Source organism: Pleurodeles waltl, chromosome 3_1 (assembly GCF_031143425.1).
Source record: "Pleurodeles waltl isolate 20211129_DDA chromosome 3_1, aPleWal1.hap1.20221129, whole genome shotgun sequence".
Classification (NCBI taxonomy): domain Eukaryota; kingdom Metazoa; phylum Chordata; class Amphibia; order Caudata; family Salamandridae; genus Pleurodeles; species Pleurodeles waltl.
In genome coordinates this window covers 276,943,902-276,970,559 of record NC_090440.1, presented here as the reverse complement: position 1 = coordinate 276,970,559, position 26,658 = coordinate 276,943,902, and the positions used below count along the sequence as shown (strand labels likewise).

The 26,658-nt window shown below is 43.8% G+C and overlaps 1 protein-coding gene across 1 annotated transcript in view; it reads right to left on the bottom strand.

The window, feature by feature from the left end:
• Positions 1-25,968, bottom strand: part of ENTREP2 (endosomal transmembrane epsin interactor 2) — a 1,414,698-nt gene extending 1,388,730 nt beyond the window's left edge. Inside the window, exon 1 of the mRNA XM_069222382.1 lies at positions 23,938-25,968. Within this exon, the coding sequence (XP_069078483.1) occupies positions 23,938-24,177 (240 nt within the window). The 5' untranslated portion in view covers positions 24,178-25,968. The remainder of the gene's footprint in view (positions 1-23,937) is intronic.
• Between the last annotated feature and the right edge of the window lie 690 nt (positions 25,969-26,658).

Here is a 26,658-nt window from a genome sequence, read left to right as displayed (position 1 = left end):
GGCTTATAAACAACGTGCCACCCGCCTCGAGGCTAAAATTGATGCTCCACCGGCATCGCAGCTGGGAGACCGACGCATCGCGGCTGGAGAAACGATGCACAACACCTGCTTGCAGCTGCTGATAACGACGCAAACCCCACACAGCGCAATTTTCTAACACCATGCAACAGGATTTTCCACACATCATCCCTGGGCGTCAAAGTCATCATGAACCTGTGCGGATCCGAAGTGCCCAGACTGAAATCGATGCATCACTCTCTTTTGCGAGGGAGATAAAACGACGCACTGTGAACCCGACCACAGAAGAAACAACGCAGGTCTCGCTTGCGAGGAAGGAATCGATGCATCGCTGCTTTTTCTGACGCATGCTCAACCGTGCAACTTTATTTTTGATGCTAACCAGGTACTTTGTGCAAAATCATAGTTTTCATTGTTTTGGATGGGGTAAGACTCTTATTTTTTTGAAAATTCATATTTTAACTTGTGTATGTTGGATTTTTGTCATTTTGGTCTTGTTCGATTTAGATAAATATGACCTATTTTTCTAAACTGGTGTGGTGTCCATTTTGTAGTGTTTTCACTTTATTACTGTATGTGTTGGTACAAATACTTTACACATTGCTTCTGAGGTTAAGCCTGCCTCCTCGTGCCAAGCTACCAAGGGGGAGAGAGGCGATTAACGGACTGTGATTCTCCTTTACACTGACTAGCGTGAGGGTCTTTGCTTGGACGGGGGGTAACCTGACTGCCAACCAAAGACCCCATTACTGACACACGTGTTTTACTGAAACATATTAATTAACTGCATTATTATGATTTCTTTGTGTTAGCATGCGTGAGGTCAGATGTAACTTATAATTAGTGACTGTACTTGAAATGTTGATTCATTTCCTAATGTGAACTTTCTTTTAGGTTATGTTCTCATGAGAAGCTTAGCTAATTGGTAATAGGCTCTATTGTTTAAGTACAGAGACAATATAACGTAGTGTCCTTGACGGAAGAACATAGTGAAACATGGACTGGTATCATATACAATTGTTTCAAGCATTCATGGAGTCACGCAGATGGAAGATGTTCTCATGAAAGACCTGGGAAAGAACTGGACTGTTTCAACTTGGAGTCTGGTTATGGATTACTATTGGATGATGCCCTTTCAACGTGGCATGAACTAATACCTTTGGCAAATCAAAATGCTTTGTGAATTCTAAAATACTGATGGAAATTTGAACTTTGAGCACTCCTGATCAGTCCCTGACAGATACTTCCGATCCTCAGATGCTGTCCTTATGCTTGCTGATCCTGGTACTTTGCTAATGAAGGTTCTCTGAATGCTGTACCCATGGAGAGGTATTTTCCTCTCTGACATTGCCTTTGAAATGCACTTTTAGATTTAGAAATCCTATTTTCCCTTCAGGAAGACTCTTAATAGAGCTTCTTATATGCTGATGCTTTCCTTTTCTATTCTTATCTTTTGCCCAATTTAGTTAGTGACCTGCGGTCCGAGATTATATTTTCCAAATTATTTTTTGCCCTTTTTATGCTTTTTTGTATTTGCCCGCATGTGTTTCTCCCAACACATGTATTTCCCTGATTTGGATAGTTGTAGGGTAGACCTATGCCTAGCCAAAAATTTTTGACTCTGCTAACTCGACTTGACTGATGATTGTTAATTCTGAGCAACGTATCATCTCTGTAACTCAGATTTTCTTGTTGATGATATGCATTTTTCTTCTTGAATGCTTAGTTTTATTAATGTTAGTTTACCTAAATCTATTTCAACATCCTGGACAACCCTTGGTGATTATGTACCTTTACAATTTGATTTTGCACATTGTTTGCATGACTTTGAGCTTGTGTTTGTAATACATTTTTAACTTTTTTTCCTTATTGAGGTTTTCCTTGTGTGACTGCATTCATCATGATGTTTAAAGTGTTTGGGGTTGCATTGAATTTTTGTTGCTAGTTCTACCACACCACTCACAAGGTCCAAAGATTCATCCACCTCGAAGAGCACTGATTCCGGTAAAGGATGAAAATGCTATATCACAGGTCAAAGCACATAGAAACAAAAAGAAAGGGGCTATACCCCCCTCTACGTACTTGGGAAGCCAAAATTTGCCTGCTCATGAGCACCCTAGTAGTATTGACCTAAAAATTATTAAATACTTTTTAGTGTGCTTCCAATTACGAAGTAAAGATTACGCTTTTTTCTCCATGTCTGCTGGGAACATGAAATAACAAGATGCCATGGATTAAAGCAGTTTGTGTGTGTGTGGGGGGGGTGGGTGATGGGACCATGTATCATAAGGAATAATAAATACCCTCTGCCACAGGAAAAGATGTGACCAAGTATTATAAGGACTAAAACATGCCCTTTGCCACACAATAAAATGATATTGCAAGTCACATCAGAATTCTAAATTCTATGACCTTCTAAAGGAAAACAACTTTCAGCCTTATCACTCTATATAGTCACGAATCCCCTCAGTGACTTGCAACCTCTTCATAATGTATGCATGGGGTACTTTATCCCATTTATAACACTGAAATGGCAGAACATGCTAGATGGGTAGTTGTAATCCGCATTTTTGTATAGATACACTACATTCAGCATTATTATTGATGTTTATGCCTGTTTTCTTACTTCTTTAGTTGCTTTCAACCCAAAAGTCAAATTCTTCAAGGCCGAGACCTATTGTTCATTATCCCTAACTACATGGTTCAGGAGAGTGTTTGGAGGCCCCCATCCATTCAAGGAGCCCACATTCCATCAAAATTATGTATCTGTTTTATGCACATTTTGAATAGTTTATGGTTTCGAAAACAACGTTTAAAGATATTAGATATTCCGGTGGTATTTTAAATCAATAATATACTTTGTGAAATAAGGTCAGTGTTCAGTTGAACATAAAATGAGACTGGCTATTTTCTTAACTTTCCCAATATTTCATCTTGTGTTTATGTCCAGCAGTATTGTCTGGTCTATCAGCTCCATACTGAACCCTGCCCCCACTTCACCATTTAAGAGCCATTGTTCCTGCTGAGCTCATCTGGTCACAGGAACAGCAATATAACACCCTATCGCCACGCTCTGTGAAATCTTCAATGGTCGCTTTTGGAGGGCAAAATCTTGTAATAGGCATAGCACTGAAACAGAGCTTCCAACCAAAAAAGAGGAAAATAATTTAAAAAATCAATAGAGTGCTAAATTGTAGTTGCATAGTTAAACATCAACTCGAAACTATAATTCACTCAGTTTTTTAACCGTGTTCTAATAAACCATATTATTCTGTTCACATCTGACAACGCAGAAAAATATAACAATTAATGACTTCAATGCCAACGGGTTGTGTATACACAAGAATCTGAAGCGCCTAAGCCTGACAAGCAGAGATAGCACTCAGTGTTCAGAAAGAGGTAATCACAAAACCGCACGCAAGCATACATACATACATTGCCGCAGAATAATCCAATTTGTCAAAATGCACCTGTATGCAGATTAGCAGGAAATGTTGCTTTGATTGAGGAAGCTTTTGTGTAAAGAGGTCTGTAGCAAGTGCACTTCTGTTGATATGAACATGTCAAACAAAACCTCGATGTCACAAGTCTTTCAAATAAAGCGCGTTTTAAAAACAGGAACACAACTAACCAGAAGTACACGCATTGTATCCGGTTCTTTGTAACAGTAACACCATCACTTGCGCTATTATTAGCATCCAAGCAAAGCAAGGAACAACATAACCACACTTTTCTTTGTAAATTCTCTGACACATCTACGTTCTCGAGTATACTGACAGGGGTCAAACAAGGGCATATTTATCTACTCTACAACAACAAGGCACTCGAGATCTATGATTACACAATATAATAAACTAACTTTATTATGTGGTAAGGGGACGAGAAAAAGCGAAAATAAATCGAGCAGATTCCATTGCAGTACAGCTCAGGCAACTAGTTTTTGTGTCACCAATAGGTAGAATTTCAGGTCAGCGCCTGGAGGAATCGTTGTGCTGCGCTGCATTGCATTGTATTATTATAGCACAGCATTTATGTAGGCATCTCACACCTTTGATGATGTCACGGCGCCTGATGATGCCACGGCGCTCTGGGCGGCATCAGGTTACAAATCCGCGCTGAAAGCTCGAAACCTCAACACTAGGTGCAGGTGAAGTATATTTGTGAAAGTAATCTTGCTCAACTGGCTTTCGCTCCATTAGTTGCTCTACTCATCGTGGAACACCAGAAGCAGTCACCCAAAAATCTCTTGCTCCATGGTTACATCAAGCTACCCACCCACTAAAGCCATGTCCTGGTCGCCGTACTGACAGTCCAATCGAGAGGGGTCAGAGGTCCATCTTCCCAACTCATTGAAGGGATGTGAAACTGACAACTACTTAAAGCTTCCGAGTCTGTCAACTAATGTCCAACCCAACAAGACAGAAATAACCTCAACATGCCAGCCACTAGTCATGATCTAATGGTGTTACCTATTCATTCAATATTGTGCAAAAACACAGGCTGCCTGTGCGACAAGCAGTAGCCCCACAGCAAATCTAAGTCCTAAATCTTCTGAAGCTACACCATATAACAATCAGATGAAAATCTAGCGTATGTTTATTTTATGCATTATCATTCCCTCAGAATTGAGTCTAGGGCATTGTATTGTGTTGGTGAACTTTAATGCACTGTTCTCAGTATATACATCTTTCTATTGATTTATTTTAGGGAATGACACCTGATACAATACTTTGCTATTTTAGGGAAAGAAAATTGCTAAGGGGAGTAAAGCACGATATTCCACATCAGCCACAAGACTGAACTCGCAAGAGCATTAAAACCAGCGTCACTAGACTATTATAATGCCGTACACATCAGCGCACCTAAGAAGGAAATTAGGAAATTTACGAGGATGCCTAACCAAGCGGCATGTTTTGTTTATTATCTAAAGTGGGGTAAACATGTTCCCCTGCCCTGAAATATTTGCCCTAGCTCCCCGTAGAGCAACTAAAGACTTTAAAAATGCTGCCAACCCAGTTCAAATGAATCCACTACATAACAGGACGCAATCTCATAGAGATTTCCAAGTACAGGAAAAAAGGCATGTGAAAAAAACAGCTTTGGTCCTATCCTCTGTCTTTAGGGCAGGACCCATTAGGCAAACCTTTAGGAGAGCCTGCCCCAATTATTTTGGAACAGGGCACTTCATTGTGTGCTGGAGCACCTGATATTAGCTCAATCATTGCGCTTCCATGATATCCATCACACATCAAAAAATGAAATAAATAAATGTATACATATTTGTGCCATTTTCAAGCAATGCTATCCAAAGTATTAACATTTGTCGGGGTGGGAGGGGTCACAATAACTACAGACAAATTCCTTAAAGACCCCTAATAAAATCAGCAGTCAAGAACCAATTAATGATACCTAGAGATACCAAATGTACACAGGCAGACCATAGGCATTCCCACACTCCCTCCTGAGCGATATTTCAAAGCAGCACAGTCAGTGAATAGATAAAAGCAGTTTAAATATAAGTTTCCTAACAATTATATCCTCGTCTTTCAATCTTTTGAACTTTTTCTTCCTCCATGACAGCCCATTTGTTAATTGTGGTAGCTCCTATTCACAAGAACAATTTTCTAAGTGCTTCTGGGTCCCAAACACTTTCTCAAACAGATTTCTTAAAATGTATCTAAAGTAACTTCAGTCTGTGGGTGAGACTTATTATGCTGTGATCCACTGGACAGCCCTCACCTGCTAAGAAAATCAGCAAATAGCCAGTCAGGGAAAGATCATGAACAGGATAGCCTGTGTTTGGATTCAAACCCATCACCCAGAATGATCAACGTTGAATCTAAGAAATGTTAAGCTCAATTCCCAGCTAAGGTTACCAAGAAAGCAATCAACACTCAGTTACACCAACACATTGAGGACAACAACATCCTGGACATCTCCCAATCAGGATTCAGAACTAACCACAGCACCAAAACCGCCTGGCTTGCTGCCACAGATGAAATACGCTAACTCCTCGACCGAAGACATAGGGCAGCCCTTATCCTACTTGATCTTTCAGCCTCCTTTGATACAGTATCCCACCACACCTTATGCTCTATGTTCCACACTCTCAACACTCAGCAGGCCTCCCACAGACCATGCATGTAACCTCAGAGTCATCCTCGCCTCAATGCTCAACATGACCAGACAGGTCAACTCTGCCACTCCACCTGCTTCCACACTCTCCAACTCCTATGAAAGGTCTTCAGATGGATACCAACCAACTGCTGAAAAACCGTGACACAGGCACTAATCACAAGCAGACTTGACTATTACAATGCCCACTATGCCGGTAGAGCTGTAGTGTGGTTAGCTTTACATATCCTTTGCGCATTAGCTTCAGGCTTTAGGCCTTTGTGCACTTTGCCCTGAATGTATTTTATTCATTTGCTGACAGCTTAGAGCCTTTGTGCACTTTGCTCTAAATGCTTTTTATTAGGCTTCGTACTGTTATTTTTCAAATAGCCAGTTCTAAGGTGTTGTTTTTTATTCATATCACACTGTTTTGCCTACTTCAGCACTGGAGTTCTCCATAACATATTCACTCTGTGCTTCAGTCAAGAATACAGTCTAGTACATTGCCGATAGACGTGGTAGGAGTTTAGATTTGGCATTCCTACGTAGGGACATTTTGTGATCACGATGACATGTTAGTTATAAAATCACTTCCTTGTCCCAATACACGCAAGAGGGAGATTCCGACCAGGGAACCACAACTAGACGCTGACTGCTTCGTTGCAGATGCTGAACCAGATCACAGGCCTTTGCTCAGGTATGAGGGCTGATGTCTCCCCAGTGATTCAGAAAGGCAAGCTAGAAGCTTAACATGCTGTGCTCTAAATAGAACAAGCAGAGGGAGAGTAGAAACTGTTAGGCACTATGATAGCTTTGTTCTTATGTTTTACTCTCCTGGTGACTATTTCAATCCTACTGTGTTGTATTGTTCTGGTTATTGCAGCTCACGCCTTATTATCTAAAATACAGTCGTTTTATTAAAACATTATATAAAACTTATACTGTCTTTGTCATTTGTATATTAAATCATATTGTAAATGAGAAGAGTTGGTTTGGATCTGAGTGACCACGACTTCCCTGAGAAGTTCCAAAGATGTCATGCGCTCAGCTGCCCAATCATCTCTTCCCCGTGGGAGAAATGAGGCACTGCTAGTTAGCCGGAGCAAACACTGGATTTAGGGTGACAGAGTTCCTTACACGTGGGTCAGACTCAGTCCCCCACACCGTTATCGATCCTGCTGCCTAGAAATCCAATAGTCTCATTTAGGATAATGAGAGCCCACGCGACAGAACTAAGAAGAACCTGAGCAAGCTGCAACAAATTCAGAACGCCGCTGCCAGACTCGTCCTAAACATTCCCCATCGAGAGCACATCACAGAACACCTGAAAAACTGCCACTAGCTCACCATCGAGAAGAGGATCAACTTCAAACTCCTAATGCACGCCTACAGACCTCTAAATGACAGCGGACCCAGCTACCTCAACCACCGCAATACCTGGTACTCCCCTTCCAGACCTCTCTGTTCGTCCCAGCAGTCACCCACCAACCTACCCCGAGATAAAGAAGACCTCGGCTTGAGGAAGATCTTTCACACACCTGGCAGAAAAAGTTTGGAACACCTTACTCCTTCATCTCAGACACTCATTATTGCTGGCTCAGTTCAGGAATGATCTCAAGACCTGGCTCTTAACTGATCTCTGAGGACACACCCATCCGTGCCTTCAGACCGTATGGGTGAGTAGTGCGCTTTCAAACATTTGATTGATTGACTGAATTTGTAAAGAAGCAATGTTTACCTTTCTAATCATTTGACATTGCTCACTTCTTCCACCATTGAGGCTGCTTGCAATTCGATACAGATAAGGACCTCCAATAAAATCTGAATGGAAGGTAGTGACTTTAATTAATATTCGCCAGTGGGTGGTGAGCCTACAACTATGCTCAAGACTTGAAAAGGTCAAGCACTTCTTTGCAGCAACAAATTGTAACACAGTGCGACTACTCTAAACCTTCCTTTACCTACCACCTCTCAGTTGCCAGGAATTGTAAAATGACTAGAGAAAACTGGATAAGCAATCACTCGTTGTGCTGCCTAGCACACCCCAAAACCCTGTATGTTATTGTTCTTTATGAATGGAAAAGCTTGGTTTCCAGAAGCGTTTTTTCATTCCTGAGATCTGTTGTATCCCGAATACAAGCAGGCACAATGAACGGCAGCTTTCCCTTGTCTGCAGCTGGGGCCAGCTCTCTGAAGATATTATATGTAAGCCAAGAGAGTGCTAATGGCGTGAATAGTGACCAACTGCTCATGTTACTGATGGTAAACAATAAGTATTTCAGCAACAACAGAAATAAAAAATTATGGATAGTGGTAAAAAATTATCTATTTTACACGTCACCTCCTTCACAAGGAATGGGACACCACCATTGAAGAATATTTCAGACAATTAATGTTGTGAATTTCCTGCACCAAATACTTGGCCAGGACACAGAATGTAGGTAAAAAGTTAAGATGGCATTAAAACTGGTATGGCTTGGCCTATTTGTGACGAGCTGCGTACATTTAGTTGAGATCCCACATGTATCACGAAAATCCCAAAGTCTATTTGTAAGGCAGTTTTCATCTATCTGATGTATTACATATACAGACATGCAGGACTCTGGCAAGGAGAGCGGCTCCCTGGGACCTGAACCTGGCCATTTTGGCAGGCGGGCCGGCCTGCATGTTGGTGCTGTAAGATGGTGGCTGCTCGATCTTGTTAGAGCGGCACAGGCGGCAGTGCAGACTTAGAGGGCTGAGCGGTGCTGCTTGCAAACGTGTTGCTGTCCTGCGTTTGGAGCCCTGATCACTCGGGCGGAGATGGAGCCTTCTAGTGAAAAGGTCCACCACAGGTGGTTTGGCTTGCGGAGGAAGCAAGATGGGTGAAACAAAGGCAAAACGGTGGCCGCTTGGAGCTTTCAATGTGGCCACCGGACTTGAAGGACAGTGGGCTAGTTTTTCATGCCCCGTAGAGCCATAGACACTACATGGGGATACAGCATGGGGGGGGGGGTGCAATAGAAAGGGGTAGAGGCTCCTGTTGAACTTTTGGAAGAGATAAAGCGTTGGCATCCTGAGTGCTACCCTTCAGTTATTTGTGAGTGCGCCCTCCCTGCTTGGTCCCCTCCCTCCACTCTGGCTGTGTCCCCAAATGCAGAGACTATGACCAACGAGCTGCAGGTGTAAATCTTGTGAAATGCAACCTCTCAGGGGGAAAGATTTAGATGGACATTACGGATGGGGGCCTGCATTGCAGTGTGCTGCAAGCACATGACCACCTGCTGCTGGGGCTCTATAGTGGACCTAAACACCTGTGGACTTTCTGCCAAAGATGCAGTGGCTCCTGCTGCAGAGTACGGCTCCCATACCATGTCCTGAGTAGAGGGGATAAGAAGCCTAAAAAAGACACTTCGGAAATATCACTGTGTTGTATCTGTGTAGAGGCTCTGATTGCAAACATGGTCAACCAATAGCGGCCAAGCAGACCCCCAGGGAAGAGTCGATGAATCGGAGACCCTGCCTGCACATACAGCCGCAATTTTGGGGGCAATAACTCTGAAACTCTGAAAGCATAAATTGCGTGAGTGTGAGGGACGTAGACCCCATCAGAAAGGACCAATGGACGCTTGCTGACCGTGTCAAGGAGACTGAAGGTTTGTTAGAGACTTTTGTGTCACTGACCTTAACCAGATGGTCTCTACTATGGAAAAGATCGCAACGAGAATTCAGGCCTGTGCGCCGGAAACCGACGCACAACCCTTGTCTCATGGAAAACAATTGATGCAACATCTGTGTGCACCCTGAAAACTGATGCACACCTACCATTTTCCACGCATCTCCTCCTCTGCGGTCCTTGTGCGTGTAATTTTGACGCAAACAAGGTACTTTGTGTTTGCAAGAGACTATTGTTGTTTTTAAGAACTACAGACTCTTCCTATCATTACAAAAGTGATATTTCAACTAGCAAATCTTGATCGTTTTTTACCTTAATTTAATCAGATAAATATCTTATATTTTTCTAAACCTGTGTGGTGTCTTTTTGTAGTGTTCTCACTGTGTTATTGCGTGATTTATTGCACAAATACTTTACACATTATCTTCTAAGTTAAGCCTGACTGCTCAGTGCCAAACTACCAGAGGGTGGGCACAGGATAATTTGGATTGTGTGGGATTTACCCTGACTAGGGTTGTGGTCCCTATGTGGACAAGGGTGTATACCTCTGCCAACTAGAGACCCCATTTCTAACAATATTGGTAAGTTCTCTGTGGCGGTTGGGGTGATATTGGAGGGTGCAACAGGAATATCTTTGGAGTTGTGGCCTGAGCTGGCTCTAATGGGTGTATAGGGCAGACTGATCACACTTGATAACACAAACTATTGATCAACTTAGCATGAATGGAGGTGAAACAGGATATTGCTAAGAAGTGGGGCCAGGGAATGTTCCTCAACACCAAGAGTGGCTAGATGTTATGGGTCACTGCAGAATACTGAAAAAGAAAACCTTTCGCAGCAGGGGATGTGAACAGAAATACAAGAAGATCTGTGGTGGCTGGATTTCAGGGTTTGGTTGAAAAGGGTACCCACAGGGGGGAAACCGGTTGAATGAAGTGAAGTCCAAATGCAGACATCACAGGATGACAAGGGCTGGACCAATCAGGAGCTGAAAGTATGGAAAAGATTGACAAAGACTGTAACACTGTGCCGAATTGAACTTAAATTATCTGCAACAAATGGATGTATGTACCGTGCTGGGGGGGAGGGAGAGTGTTTGGTTATGATGTTTGTTGATATTGCATAAAACTAATAAAAACATCTTTAAAAAAACAATACAATATGTATTTTTTGGCTGAGGTATGCACCCTGTCCAATTAGTGACCACAATCCTAGTCAGGGAAAATCAGATACACAACCTAAATTAACTTGTGCTCACCCTCTAGTAGCTGGCACAGAGCAGTCTGGCTTAAGAGGCAATGTGTAAAGTATTTGTGCAACACTTTAAACAGTTAAAACACCACGCAGAAATAATCCACACCAAGTTCGTAAAATAGATCTTAATTTAATGAACGAAACAAGACGAAAACGTCAAAAATCCAAAAAGTAGAAGTTGAGATATGGATTTTTAAAGAATATGTGCAATTGTAATGTTTGTAATCTTAGGAGCATATTTGCAAGCCCCATAGCGCCACCGGAGCGTCACTTTTTGTGACACTCCGGTGCTGCTGTGCATTACACATATTTACAAGGCAGCGCTAAGTCACTTTTTGTGGCTTAACGCCGCCTTGTAATTATGCCTCCCCCCGACGCAGTTTTCAGGGGTGTGCAATGGTGTGCAATGGAGGGGCTGCAATGGTGTTGCTGTGGCCGTTCCACTGCAACACCCATTGCTTTTGATGCTGCCTCAGAATTACAAGAATTTGTAAATCTGTGGCAGAGCCAAAAACAAATGCCACCCCCTGGCTTTTGTTAGCACAGCGCAACAAGGAGAAATGCCTACATTTCTCCTTGTTTTTGCTTTTTCTATGTGTGCTGCATTCTGTACCACACATAGAATGAGCAACACCACCATGAATGATTGTTTATGTCCAGGAAGGTTTCTCTTCCTGCACATACACAATCATTCAAAAATGACATTTGGTACTTCTATGTGTGTTGCACTATACAGAACACATAGAAGTGACAAATCGTCACAATAGATTGTTTATAAACAGGAAGGGACACCTTCCTGCACATAAGCAATCATTCCCCTCAATGCAGACACCCTTGCACTATGGTGCAAGGATGCCTGCATTGGCAGCTAAATTGGGAAATGCAGGGGTGCACCGCATTCTTGTAAATACAGCGCATCCCTGCATTTCAAAACTGGCACAGCAAGGTGCTGCTGAGTTTGGCACTGCACCGCACTGCGTCAGTTTATTGTAAATCTGGCCCTAAAAGTGCCAAACAGCACTATATGGTTGCTTGGGGTAAATCCAAAGTTCAGGCCGACTGCAATAGAGCACAGTTTGGCTACAGGGACCAAGCTTGTCCGGCTGAAACAGTACCATGTATGGAGGGTTGTATCTACATCGAAGATTCGAGGCAAGAAGCAGAGGAGATGATGTGAAGGTGATGCATTGGTTCTGACCCACGCAATCCAGGGATGCGTTGTCATCGAGCCGCACAGTTGACAATCTCCGAGCAAGAATGCGGCATTAAACCCTTTGCAATGGAGGTACTGCATCATCATCGAGCCACGCAGCCGGCGATGTGAAAGTGATATGCTGGGGCTGGTAATGATGCATCAATCTGAGCTGCGCAGTTGGTGATGCAAAGTCCTCATCCTCAGTGGCACTGGTGATGTGTCAGTGTCTAGGAAAGATGCTGCGGTTCCAATCAGCGCAGTGATGGCGATGTGTGGATTTTCCCAGAGCACAGCTGCAGAACCCAATTTCAAGGGCCCCGGACTGGACTGGCACCACTTGGCAGGGGAAGACTCACAGTTGGCAGAGTCCAGAAGCTGTAGCAGAGGTGAGTGAAGTATTTGATGTCTCTGAGACTTTGGAACAGGAGGCAAGCCAGCAAGCCCTAGGAGTCACATGGTTCTGGGGGTGAAGAGATGCAGGTCCAGTCCTTCTCACTCACAGGAAATGAGGTCAGCAGGCAGCAGGGCAGGCACAGCAAAGCAGGAGTCAAGCAAAGTCCAGCAGAGTGGCTGTCCTTTCAGCAGCACAGTAGTCCTTCTTCCTGGCAGATGGTTCTCAGGGCCAGAAGTGTATACATTTGGTACGGTCAGAAGTCCTGTTTTTATACCCTCTGGAGCCTTTGAGGTGGGGGGGTCACTTCATAGAGGGGCTTTGAAGTGCACACAGATCCTCCCTTTCCTGCCATGGCTCCAGACACACAACAGGGGGTATGCAGCTCTTTGTGTGGGGGACAGACAACATTATTATTATGTGCAACTGTCAGCTCCTCTCTCCCATCTAGCTCAGGTGATGGGCCATCAGGATGTAAATGGCACACTTCAGCTCCCTTTGTGTGTGACTGTCTAGAGGGAATGCAAAAATCCCAGCTGTCACTCAACCCAGACACATATTGGAGGCAGGTAGCAGGCACACAAGGCTTAAGAACAGAAAAATTTCAACTTTCTAAAAGTGGCATTTTTAAAGTTGTAATCATAAATCCAACTTGACCATTAAAGGGGATTTATTATTACAAGTCCAATTTGGAGGTTTTTCCACTACCAGGACATGTAAAACTAAAACGTATATGTGCTGTCTTTTACTTACACCACATCCTGCCCTATGTGCTACCGAGGGCCTACCTTAGGAGTGTCTTTTGTGTAATAAAAGGTGAGTTTAAGGCTTGGCAAGGGGGTTTAAATGCCAAGTCGACATGGAAGTGAAACTGCACATTCAGGCTCTACAGTGGCAGGTCTGAGACATGTTTAAAGGGCTACTTAAGTGGAGGGGGGGCACAATCAGCAGTGTAGGGCCACTAGGAGCTTTTTATTTACAGGCCCTCGGCACACATAGTGCACTTTACTAGGGACTTTAAAGTAAATTAAATATGTTAATTGTGAATACACTAATGTTACCATATTTAAGGGGAGTGAGCGTATGCACTTTAGCACTAGTTAGCAGTGGTAAAGTGCCCAGAGTCCTGAGGCCAACATAACAGATCAGCAAAAGTGAGTCATAGCAGGGAAATGTTTAGGAGAAGACCACTCTGGGTTTGTCAGGTCTAGCATACTAGTATTGCAGTGATGGTAGTAGAAGTGTCAGTAGTGATAGTTGAGGCAGCAGGCAGAGAAGTAGCTCTATTGATAATGGTAATAACAATACTACTACCAATTAGCAGAATCATAGAAGAGGTTACTCAACATCTGCAGAAACTCATAGAATCTAACTCTATTTTGCATGACAGGCACTCAGGGTTCCAAATGTGGAGAGGAATTTGATTACGACAACTATTGACATCAAGGAAGTCCTCCTTTGCTGGCTGGATGTGGGTCATTCACAGATACCAATTCTTCCCGAACTGTCTGCAGCTTTTGACACCCTGGCCGTTGAAATATTATTGGATCACTTGGAAAATGGGCCAGGTTCACAAGAACAGCTGTGTCCAATGCTGTCACTCTTTCAATGTCAATCTACAGCCAAAAATGTAAAGTTTGTTCTTCATCATGGGCAATGAAACCTATCACATATGAGGTTCCTCAGTCAGAGATGTGTCTGGTGATAGATGTTCCTTCAAATGGCCATCACACTTAAATGCATTGATGTCTGCTGTTAATACAGTCAAAATTGTGTAGTAAATTTCAACTTTGATCTTTCTTTTGACCATCATACAACAGTAATAACCAAAAATAACAATTTCCATCCCATGTTGGTGAGAACAAAACTATGATTGATTCAGGTTTCTCACCATATTCAGCTTACCAGAGCACTGTGGCTTCAGGGGCTAGGATAATGGAAAGTTTTATATGATGAATCATCCCAAAATAATTATCAAGAAACTTAAAATGATGCAAAATCAAGAAGCCAGACTGTGGTTCATTTTAAAGAAATAATCTAATATCATACCACTCTTAAATACATTCAGGTATCAAGATTCAACACTGTCTGCATTATCGTCAAAGCTCATGCTAGACTTTCCCAAAATATTGTCAGTTAGTATTCCTGAATGGTGAACCATAACTAAATCTGAGGACATGTTCCACACATCCTCATGAAGCACCAGAGGTCCGTTATCCTGCAGTGCTGCTGCTTCGCCTGCAACACCAAAGCCACCAACAACGCCAGAAAAACTACAAACAGAACAGCACTAACCAAGACCACCACAGCAAAACTTTAGTGCATCCCACTCAACGTAAATCACTCAGCAAACATGCCACAGAAATCTGGGGCACAATCTCATCCCTCACCCCGGACACCATTTTTCTTACTGAGAGCTGGCTGGAAATCCACCTCCATGCCTGACATCACTATCCCCGGAGGATACAAGATAACAGATCTAACACAGAGTTGGAAGAGCCATCATCTACAAGGATACCCAACACTACACAACCTTCTCAGATGACTCAACCCCAATATGGAAGGACCTCAATTTCAGCCGTGGATCCTCTGCAATGGTGGAGGAGCGTCGCCCACTGGCCCACAGCCAGCAGCTTCAATAAAAATATATTTTATTACTGTTTTATTTTTCAGCTGCTGGCTGGGCCAGCGTGTGCGGGGAGGGGCGGAGCTGGGCCATGGGAGGGGGGAGGAAGAGTGGGGTGCTCTTAAGTGCTCATGTCAGTTTAGCCAGCCGTCCTAGGCTGCCCAAACAGACATGCGCACTCAGGTTTCACCAACCCAGCTGTACTTGACAGACGGGTTGGAGAAACAACACAGACTCCCTGTGCCTGAGAGAGTGGTAAACCAGCTCGCTCAGGCCAATCCCAGCAATGCTCTCATGCTTAGAAACTGGAAGAAGATATAAGGAGATGCTCTCCAATCCCACCTCCCAGATGCAACATCCTACCCAAATCAAGCCACAAAAAAACTCTCCCAGTGGACAGAATATGCAAACAAAATTGCCCTGTCAAACCAGCAAAATCCAAAGGATCTGCCGGAAATGCCAGTTGGTTCACCACAGAGTTAATAGCCACATAATGCAGTTACCGGCAATTAGAAAGGAAACGGCACACCAGCAAAGAGAGAGGGGACTGTATTATTGCATGTGTCATTTTAGGTTATATTGTATTGTATAGTATATTGTATTCTCTGGACATCTGTTCATTTGTATCAAATATTGTAGTTGGTATGGTCTGGTTACCCCCTGCACCAGCTCTTGGATAATCTGGAATACTCCGGGGGTTCTAGTCAGTTGGAGCAAGTGGAGCTGCATGCAGGTGTGGTTGGAGTTTCCTTTACCCTCATCTATACAAAATAAAGAAGAACTTTCCATACATTATTCAGACTGCATCTTCTTCTATGATCAGGAGAAACTACTACAGGGACCACACCACCTTCAAGACAGCACTCAGCCAGTACCACCACGTCCTGAAATTAACCAAGAAGAAAGCCAGAACAGACCACATAGAATCCAGCTCTAACCACAGCAAGGAACCTTCACCATCGTGAAGGCGTTCTCAAACCCTGCAGCTGCTGAAAATTACATCACCCCCTCCCAAGAACTGTGACATATTCTTGCAGTCTTCTTCTACGACAAGATCTCAGTCATTTATGAAAACTCCGAACCCCAACCTTCCATGGCAGACAGCATCAGCCTGCTCACACCCACATATTTCAGAACACTCCCTGCAGGATCCTGCAGTAGTTATTCTGGAGAATAGACCGTGCAATTTGCCTTTTGTTATGGAATGGGAATAATTCACATAATGCTTTGTGCAAACTCCAAAAGGAGTGTATGATGGTGGACTAGCATTTCCAGACCACTTAAATACTACTGGGCCTCACAATTGGTGTTAGTAAATGACTGGGTCTTTAACGACTGTGAAGAGCCGGCCTACAGGGTGAATAGAGCAGTGATGGTAAAAGGGGCTATGTGACGGCATTATATTGCCAATGACTGGAACGAGTTCTACTGACCCACATTGAGATGGTAGTTTGGGTGTGGATGGAGGCCACTGGTTTCTTGGGCTGGTGAAATAAGCTCACTGATATGACACCTCTGTGGCTCACGATCTGCTGAAGTAGGTAGGCAGTCTGACGGGTTTCTCTAAGTGGCAGCTAATCAGCATTCAACACTTGGGTGATGTCTCAAGAAAGCAGTCCTTCATACAGTTCGAAATTCTTCAACAGTAATTCAAACTGGCTGAGACCAAAAGATACAGGTATATCCATCTCAGCCATGCAGATAGATGCCATATTCTCAAGGGTGAACAACTGCAAAAAGCCACCCCTTTAGAGGACAGGCTACTCACAGAACCCATACCTGCCAAGGCTATCTCACTGATTTATAAAATGCTAATGAATTATTCCCCTGATCTGTTGGTATCCTTGAGGGAGGCCTGGTCCTCAGACTTCGGAGATCTCAATGATGATGACTGGATAGGCATTGCAGACTCCAAGGGAAAAAGAATTTCCGTATTAGGTTTTGACTAGTCCAGTTGAGAATCCTACACAGATCATATTACTGCAGGACATTTCCTACATAAAATAGGCCAAACTAATACATTACTGTGTCTTCGATGGTGTGGCCAAGAAGGTTCCTTCTTTCATATTCTATGGGAGTGCCCAGCGATTCAGATCTATTTCTCTGGCCTTGGGACAGACTATTCCCTTGGGTGCCAAGTGGCTGTTTCTATTAATATCTGGGGAGGGACCATGGCTGAAATATCAGAAAATATGGGCAAATGTGGGCAACCCTAGCAGTTGGGATGGCAAATAAGAATGTTGCATGGTCCTGGGGAAACTCCACCCCCAACCCCCCATGAGTTGCACACTGGGAAGCAGATCTAGATTGTTGCAAAAGGGCAGAACACGTGGTTTATGAAAGTAGGGGATGTCCTTAAAAGAGGGAGGACGTATGGGGTGCTTGGAGTACCTTTCGTGGCGGTGGGGGATGGGGAGACTGATGGGGAATGGAAGATGCACCTACTGTGTTCTCCTTAGAACGATCCGCAAGCTATGATATAGGCCGTAAAAGAGCCAGATTGCATTATACTACATCCGCAATGGTTGTAATTTATTAACAGGATTACTTTTTGTTCTTTGCTGAATCAACTGTATAACGAGCACTGTATTCATAAAAAGAGTTTTAAAAAAAATGGACACAAAACTATTCAATCAAGCCTTCCCACCCATCCCTGAGATTTTCAGAGCTAATCCCCCTCCTTCTCATAGAACGATCAGGGCCCTTCTTTGCACAGTGTGACCACAGCTAAAGACCAACTCTGAACTTCCTGTTTTCATGATTCGATACTGTACAACTTCAGTCGCTGCACCACCAATAAAGTTGACTATTAATAATAGCTAAAAACTGCTGCTTACACTACCATCAATTCAATGAAGGACCAAATTGTCACAAACCAGCGTTTTACAAAACAACTAAAATGACATAAATATTACTATTGATTTTTTAGTAGTAGCTACAGAGTATGAGGGAGGGGATCCGTGATAGAATCTGGTTGGTAAGACTGCATAGAAGTTTCTAAGTGTGGGACAATCCCAAGGACAGAGTGTCTGTATAAGCTGTGGATTGTACGCTGGTGTTCTGTCTTTGTCTGGAAATAATCTCAGTTATCCAAGAGGGTGGTGGTAAAGAAAACTGATGCCAAGGTATGGCCATGCACAGAAGAGAGTCAGCTGCAGTGTTTAATTTGAGCTGGTGGTTACAGGTTAGGCCCACTAGCACTCATTTTTGGAGACCAGCATATAGGGCCAGATGTAGGAAAAAAACAAATTGCGACTTGCAACTTGCGAGTCCGTGCGACTCGCAAATTGCAACTCGCAATTTGGTATGCAGAAAGGTGTCTCAGACACCTTCTGCAACTCGCAATGGAGTCGCATTTTGCGACCCCATTGCGAGTATGGGCACTCACGGGGATGGTGGCCTGCTGGAGTCAGCAGACCACCATGTCCGTGACTGCTTTTTAGTAAAGCAGTTTTTTTTTTTTTCTATCTGCAGCCCTTTTTCCTTAAAGGAAAACGAGCTGCACTTAGAAAAAAAACCGAAACCTTTTGTTTCGGTATTTTTCAGAGCAGGCAGTGGTCCATAGGACCACTACCTGCTCTGAAAAATTAGTTTTGGTTCCACTCACAAAGGGGAAGGGGTCCCATGGGGACCCCTTCCCGTTTGCAACTGGGTTACCATCCACTTCAAGTGGATGGTAACTGTGATTTCATGCTTTCGCGGTCGCAAATGAAATTGAATAGCATTGCGAGTCGCAAATAGGAAGGGAACAACCCTTCCTATTTGCGAGTCGGAAATGCATTTTGCGAGTCGGATCCGACTCGCAAAATGCATTTCTACATAGCAAAGAGGCTTTTGCACCTCGCAAACGGCGTTTTTCGCTGTTTGCGAGGCGCAAACACTTTGCTACATCTGGCCCTTATTTCTTCTCATCAGACTTTGACCTAGAGCAAGAGTGAGGAAAACAGAAAAGGGGGAAAATGGAGAAAAAGAAAGATGGAAAAACAGTGCTAAACAAAGAAAGCAGAGATGTAATACCTTACATAAATTAAGAAATATATGCAGTCCCAACATCACATACTATTGTCCTGCTATAAGCAAGGGGTATGCCTAACTAGTACTCTGCATAAAATAACAAAGAAATACATACAGTCGCAGTAACACAGTCTATTGCCAGATGAAAGGATATAGCAAGGTAAACTACCAGACTGCTAAATGACAAGGTCAGAAATCCAGTGACAGTATAATTGTCCATTGTCTAGTAAAGATGGAGTGATGCACACTGAGGCTGTATTAAGAGACAATGAAAGACATCCAGTCACATTATTACAGTCAATTGTCTTGTAAGGAGGGATCAGGGAGGCTGTGTCAACAAGGAAAGACACCCTGAAAGAGTGAGGTAAATGGGCAGTGTGAGTCTGGTGATGGATGAAAGAGACAGAAGGTGGAACCAAAGCTACAGAGCCTTGGGTTACCCACGTCCCCATCTCCCGAAACCCCCAAATTCAATAGCACCAGCCGTGGGATTCTGAACAATCCTTTGGGCTCAAGCAGGTATTCTTTTGCAAACTAAGCACTGACCAGCTGGCTGGCTGGGAAGGACAACAACTCTTCCTTTACTTACTAGGGCTGAGGGCCCAGGCTAGAAAAAGTAAGGCAATGGCTACAATAAACTCCACAAAAATAATCCTGCCAGTTGTAATTTGTGTCAGTGGCCGTAGCACGTGGGCATCTCCACTCGTTTGTGGGGACCAGGATGTATTTTTTTTGTCATCAGACTTTGACTTAGAACAGGAGAGAGGCAGAAAAGGGGTGGGGAAATGAGGAAGAGAAACATGAAAATGGTGATAAATGAAGAAAGTGCGATTGTAAAATAACCCTTAAGCAGGGGGGGGACAAAAGCCTTTGCGGCGCAGTGGGACCCCAGCCTTTCAAGGGTCCACTAGTCAGCCCCAGGCCAATGAATATCTGTCAGCAGGTGGGCACTCTCATTTAGTATTACACCACTGCCCACAAGAATGAGATACAACGTCTGGCAGGGAAGGGTGGTGGAAGAAAGAGGCATGAAGTGACATCAAGATTAGGCAGCCTTTGTGTCTTGCAATCATGGCGTTTGGCAGCACTGGCAGCAGGCTCCTATGAAAACTTTAGGGCTATGCATTTATTTATTTTTCATTAGTTAAACCCGAGCTAACTAGTGCACATCCTTATGGAGAAGGGAAGACACGAGATGTATGTCCCCTGATCACAAAGAACTGATGTTAACTGCCATTATGTCCAGCCAGCACCTCGCATCAATGAATGTAATTAGAATCAAGTTATAGTATTAAAAGTAAATACATTTCAAATTATCCAGATGGATTAAATGTGTGATGAGTATCCGGAGTGTTTGTGCAGAAGCCCTTTTGACAAACAACCACTTGCCAGTTTAGTGTATAAATTCCTCTTACAGATATTGCTACAGGAACCTTCAGTCAAAAAAATCAAAGACCCCACAACACACATCCAGCAGGGACTGACTTCAACCCCGGAGAGAGTGTAGCCACCCAAATGAGATTATAGTCAATTAAACTTCACGTGGCCACAACATCATGAACAGAATGACAAAGGATGGGTAAAAAAATATCTCTGCCTTCAGCAGGTCTCAGGGGGCAGAGTTAAAATCAGCGTCCGCGGACAGAACAACCAATGTGTGTCAGTAATTGACAGGCATCAGACAAAACAAGATTAAAGGTAGGGAGGTCCCGCCCTTTCCGATGCACACTTCTCACGAAAATGCACTGTGAACAACTGCGGCTTCCTACATGGTTCTTATGAAAGGAACCTCTTATTTATCGCCCCTCTCTCTAGCGTGCGTTTGTTGTGTCAGAGTTGAGCACTTCGCTCAGGATGCTGGAAGGGTGACTCTTAAACTCTCCCCACAGCAACAGGACCATGGTGGTGGAGTTTATTGAAATGTAGCACAGAGTGGATGCCAATCACAGCTGAGAGCACCGCATCAGTAGGTTTGTATTCTTCAAGCGGGTTACTGCAAGGAGAGGTCACAACAACCCGCCAGACTGTGTTACTAGCAAGGAAAGGTGTGTGCCACGGGACCGCGGCCCATGGTCCTGCTGTGAGCACAGAGTAGGGAACACTGATGGAACATGTTAACCAATAGATGGGAAAGAGTCACAGTTCAATTGTACTATTCTATGGATAGAGCCTGGCAAACTATCAGACTTATCAGGGAAAAATCCAGCACCAGTATTACAGGCTACTCCTGCTACGAGCACATACCATGGCTAACTAGTACCCTGCATAAAGAAACAAAAGATGTATTCTGTCACCGTAGCACAGGCTACTGCACTCCTGTAAGTGCACAGCATAGCTAACTATTACACTGCATAAACAACTGCATATATCCAGTCCCAGTATCACAATCTAGTACTACTAAGAGCACATACCATGGCTAACTAGTACCCTGCATAAAGAAACAAAAGATGTATCCTGTAACCGTAGCACAGGCTACTGCACTGCTGTAAGTGCACAGCATAGCTAACTATTACACTGCATAAACAACTGCATATATCCAGTCCCAGTATCACAATCTAGTCCTACTAAGAGCACATGCCATGGCTAACTAGTACCCTGCATAAAGAAACAACGAAATACATCCAGTCACCATAGCACAGGCACTTGTACTGCTGTAAGAGCACGGCATAGCTGTTAAATTGCATAAACAAAAGCATATATCTAGTCCCAGTATCAGATGCTATTGTCCTACTATAACCACATGGCATGTCTAACTAGTACCCTACATAAAGTAACAAATATCTCAAGTCCCACTATTACATACTATTGTCCTACGACAAGCACTGTCACAGTACAAAGATTATTGTCAGATGAAAGGATGTAGCAAGGTGAACTAACAGACTGATAAATGACAAAGTCAGAAATCAAGTGACACTTTCATTGTTCATTGTCTAGTAAAGATGGAGTAATGCACACTGAGACTGTATTCACGAACAACGAAAGACATCAGTCACATTATCACAGTCAATTGTCTTGTAAAGATGTATCATAGCAAACAGGGAGGCCGTATTAACAAGGAAAGATATCCATTCACGTTACCACAGTCAATTGCCCAAGTGTAAGGATGCAGTAAGGTAAAATATCACATTGTGTTAAATATTAAGGATTGCTATCCAGTCTCAGTACCACCGTCCACTGACTTGCTAGGATGCAGCATGACAAAGAATGGGATATTAGTCACCGTACAGTAGTCTGTTGTTCAATTGCAGGGATGTGGCAAGGCTAACTCCTAGGCTCTGTTCAATATCAAGAACAGACACCCATTCACAGTACCACTGTCCAATGCTTTACTTCGGGTAAGGACAGGGCAAGTAGCAATGTTAAATTGCCTTATCCAAGAAGTAAACATATTCAGTAACAGCTTCATTGTCCCGTCGACGGAGTGATGGAGCACGCAAAGTATAACACTAACAATGAAAGATATCCTCTCAAAGTGCCACTGTCCCACTGACCTACCAATCACATTTTCTCAACAACGCATTTGATATGTGCAACAGACCATCAAATTCATGTTTTCTGCATGTTCTGGGTCACAAAGGTAGGAAATTATAAAAACACTGTATAGACTGTATGTTAATTAGTACAGGCAGCAACAGTAGAAATAGGCCTTTTTTTAATGCAAATGCATTGATGTTTACTCCACCCCTGGTTGGATCAGGTGAGCATGTAGGTGACAATTGTTTGTGATGTTCGCATTCATAATATACATACTGTGCCTGGTAAGAAATAAGGAGGTTTGTCGGCTTCAACATATTTATTCTAGGCAACATTGGCAATAACAGCATACAGACATAAAGGTGCTTCAATGGCCTGGCCAACAACCTGCTTCATGTCCATATCACCACTACTAAAACTGAGTGCTTTGGAGAGGGCTTTATTTACACAAACTCTATGAAACTGAGATTCAACATGACATAAAGCACAATTAACATTTACTTCGCTTGCAGGGGAGACTACTGGCTCAAAGTAGTAAGAGAACTGCTATATCAGAACCTATCAAACTGTAAAAAGAAAGAAAACTACAATTTACAATTTCAAAAATAAATGTTATGTGCAATTATGGTGTTTATAACTTTTATTGAACTAAATGGAACTACAATTTCCAATATGGTGCAATGAAGAAGTTTTTTGAAGCTTCACAGACTTTTCCTCTCAGATGATGACCATTGAAAAAACTGTCTGTTCACATAAGAGTGAATCAGAGTGTACTGATTACTCCTGGTTGTGACACCTTTTCTGGTAAAGATTGGATAATGTTCTTGCCTATTTCCGAAGGTCTGATAGAACACCTACTGCAAATTCACCTAATACCAAACTAAAAAAACACTAGACATTTCTTTACCTACATTGTGGGTTCTCTAATCTATCTCATGCCTCACCACTGCTTCGAACTAGAAGTGCCAGTACCCCACCTGGTTACTCAAATGCATTGCACTAAGACTAGGTGTCTAGATCTGAACCTTGCAGAAATGTTTCTGCTTCCAAGTTATGCACATATTAACTATTAATTATGTGACTCATTTGATCTCCTTGATGTGTCTAAGCCACAGTGTCACAAAAGTAGAAATGGGGGTTCTTGAGGGAAAAGGTAATGAAGTAGTAGCCCACAAGAAAGTGTTGATGCTACTTACCGAGAAGCCAGCCCAGAAGGGGCAGGAATGGCGCACCCGTGCCGAAGTGGTGAGCGCCAATGCAGCGAAGCTGACAGCAACAATGAGACAGCCAAGCACCATCTGTGAAACCCCGAGGGAGAGCATGATCAGAGAGCGGGTGCGATATTCACGTAGACGGGACAAGCTACGCGAGATGGTGGCAGGGCTGAGTGAAGAGCGCCCCCCAGGAAGGGCGCTTACCATTGGCATCATCATCATTGGGGACCCTTGTAGGATGCAGGACAAAACCAGGAATAATTCTCAGTGGTGAACCGGAGTCACCTCCAAACTGCTACCAGACCCACAATGTAGAGGGACACTGATGACAGCTCCAAACTGCAACCTGCTCAAAATATAGGGGACGTAATGGACATAACTCCAAAATGCACCCAACTCCACAATGTACTGAAAGGATGAGGTATTGAAAGCACCTTGAAGTGCACCAGTAGTATAATGGGAAATGCAAGCTTGTCCCAAACTGTCAAACTCCACAATACATAGGTGACGTTACTCCCACTTGTGAGTAGATCCAATGTTATACGTTGACCAGGAAATCTAGCTCCAAAATGTAGAGAAAGGACGAGAACACCACTAGACTTCAACTTGCTCCAAAGTGAAGAGGATGAGGGCAGCACCCATCTCCAAACAGCAACCAATTCTAAAATGAAAAGGTGTTTTTTGGTTTTTCTGTAGGGGTTGGAAATGTTGGGGTCAGATCGAAACTCTAACGAGATTCAAGGTAAATAGGACGATCTGCTTGGACCCGTTCCAATGTGTCGAAGGCAAGACCATTGCAGCTCCTTGCAAACTGGAACCACTTCCGAAACTCACAGACAAATGCCCTGGAACCCGACTCCAAAAGGGACTGAAATCCAACAGCTGGCGTGAGAGAGGTGCACTTAGCAATGGGACTGACTGGCCGCCAACTGCAATCCAGGATGTACAAGGGCACCAGTTTGCAGCCAGCTCCAAAGCATCCACGCGGCAAAGGAGGGATAACTGCAAAGTGAAAGCAACGCCACAGCATACAGGAGGTGCGCAGAGCAGCAAGACGTTCTAAGGACAATGTCAGAGCAGCAGCCGAAGAGAGAAGCAGCAGCACAGACGCACAGGGGTAATCAGAAGCACCTCAGGCAGTCCCCCTGCAAAGCGCAATGTCAAAGCAGCCGCAATCCCTTCCAGGGGTGATCCTGGCGCAGGCAAAATTGAAATGCAGGTGCTAAGGTACTGAAGGGCGCCTTTCTTTAGAGCCGCGTCCACCTTTCTCAGTTCACCCAGCGCAGACAATCCAGCAGACCAGAAGCCCGGAAGGATGCTGAACCCCCAGACCTTGGATGCCCTCATAGGAACGCGCTCCTCGAATCTGCTTGTCTCGCGTTCGCACGAGGAACTTCCCCTTTTTAATTCAGTCAAAAACACCAATGTGTTGGGCATTCCAAAGCGACCTGCATGTTTTGCCGGACTGCACTTCCATTCATTTAAAACCAAACAATGGCACATGGATTATCTGCAAGCTCTGCACATTTCCGCTGGAAGTCACTTCTTTCTGTAAAAACACATTTTTGCAAAACAGAAAAAAAATCGGACAAATGTCTCGCGAGGATGCAGAGTTGTTGTTTCCCTCATCTGCGCTGTGCGCGGCTGCTAACAGAGGCAATTTATATAGTCTCGTGCATCATTGCCTCGCGCTGACAGTCAGGAGCAGCAGCAAGCAGCAGCCGCCGCAATAAGCAGGACGGGAACGCTTGTGCCTCTGGTGCAGGCTGTGCAGGACTCCCGTGGGAGTCATGCCCCCTCCCCCCGTCTCCGCTGGCTCTGCCTGGGTGGGCGGAGGCTGGGCAGGTGCTGGGCTGCGTGTCCGGGGGGGTGCTGACAGAGGGGTCCCTCGCAGGACACAGTGCGGGAACAAGGCTTGTCCCCTGATCTCCACGGCCTGTTTGCAGGCTGCAGCTGGAAGAGGAAGAAGGCAGAGCCCGGGGGAGCTCCTCTCAGCAAACCGAAAACAAGTGCGACTGTGATTGGCAGCAAGATGAGGTGAGCGAGAGGGGATGAGGAACAAGAGGAAGGGGTCAGATAATGCGGCAGCATCACTCCTTGGCCAGGCTGCAGGAAACGATAACAGGAAATATAATCCCAGCGTGGAAACTGGAGCGAAAATGTCCCGACATGGTTCTAATCCTGGCTGCACCACTTGCTCAAATAGAGTAAACTCGAAAAAACACAGCCCCTCTCGATCACTTCCCATGCCTTTCTATAAACGGGTAAAGGGTACCGGAAACTTGAATGCAATGTACCCGAGGGTTGTAGAGCTCTTCTTCAAGGAGTTTCTTATGGGAAGGTCATGGTTAACTTAAAATTTTTGGGCAAAATGCTCAAGTAAAATTAAGCAAAACTGGTAAGATTTAAGTACAAATTTAGAAAAGAGGGCAGTTTATTTTTAGCAACAGCTATGTAGAATGATTCCTCATTGGGTTAGTAAGTAATGTTGATCGAAACTGGATATGAGGTGACTACGACCATACAGGTGTAGATCCAACACATTTGAATGGAAATCAGTAAATGGGAGATTCTTATGGACTTTTGCCCAAAAGAAGCCAAGGAACAGAGCATTTAGTAAAAAGTCAACTTTAAAGTGGCTTAATCTGGATAGTCAACTATTGTATAAAACTGGTGCACAGCATAATTACTCCACAGGAGACC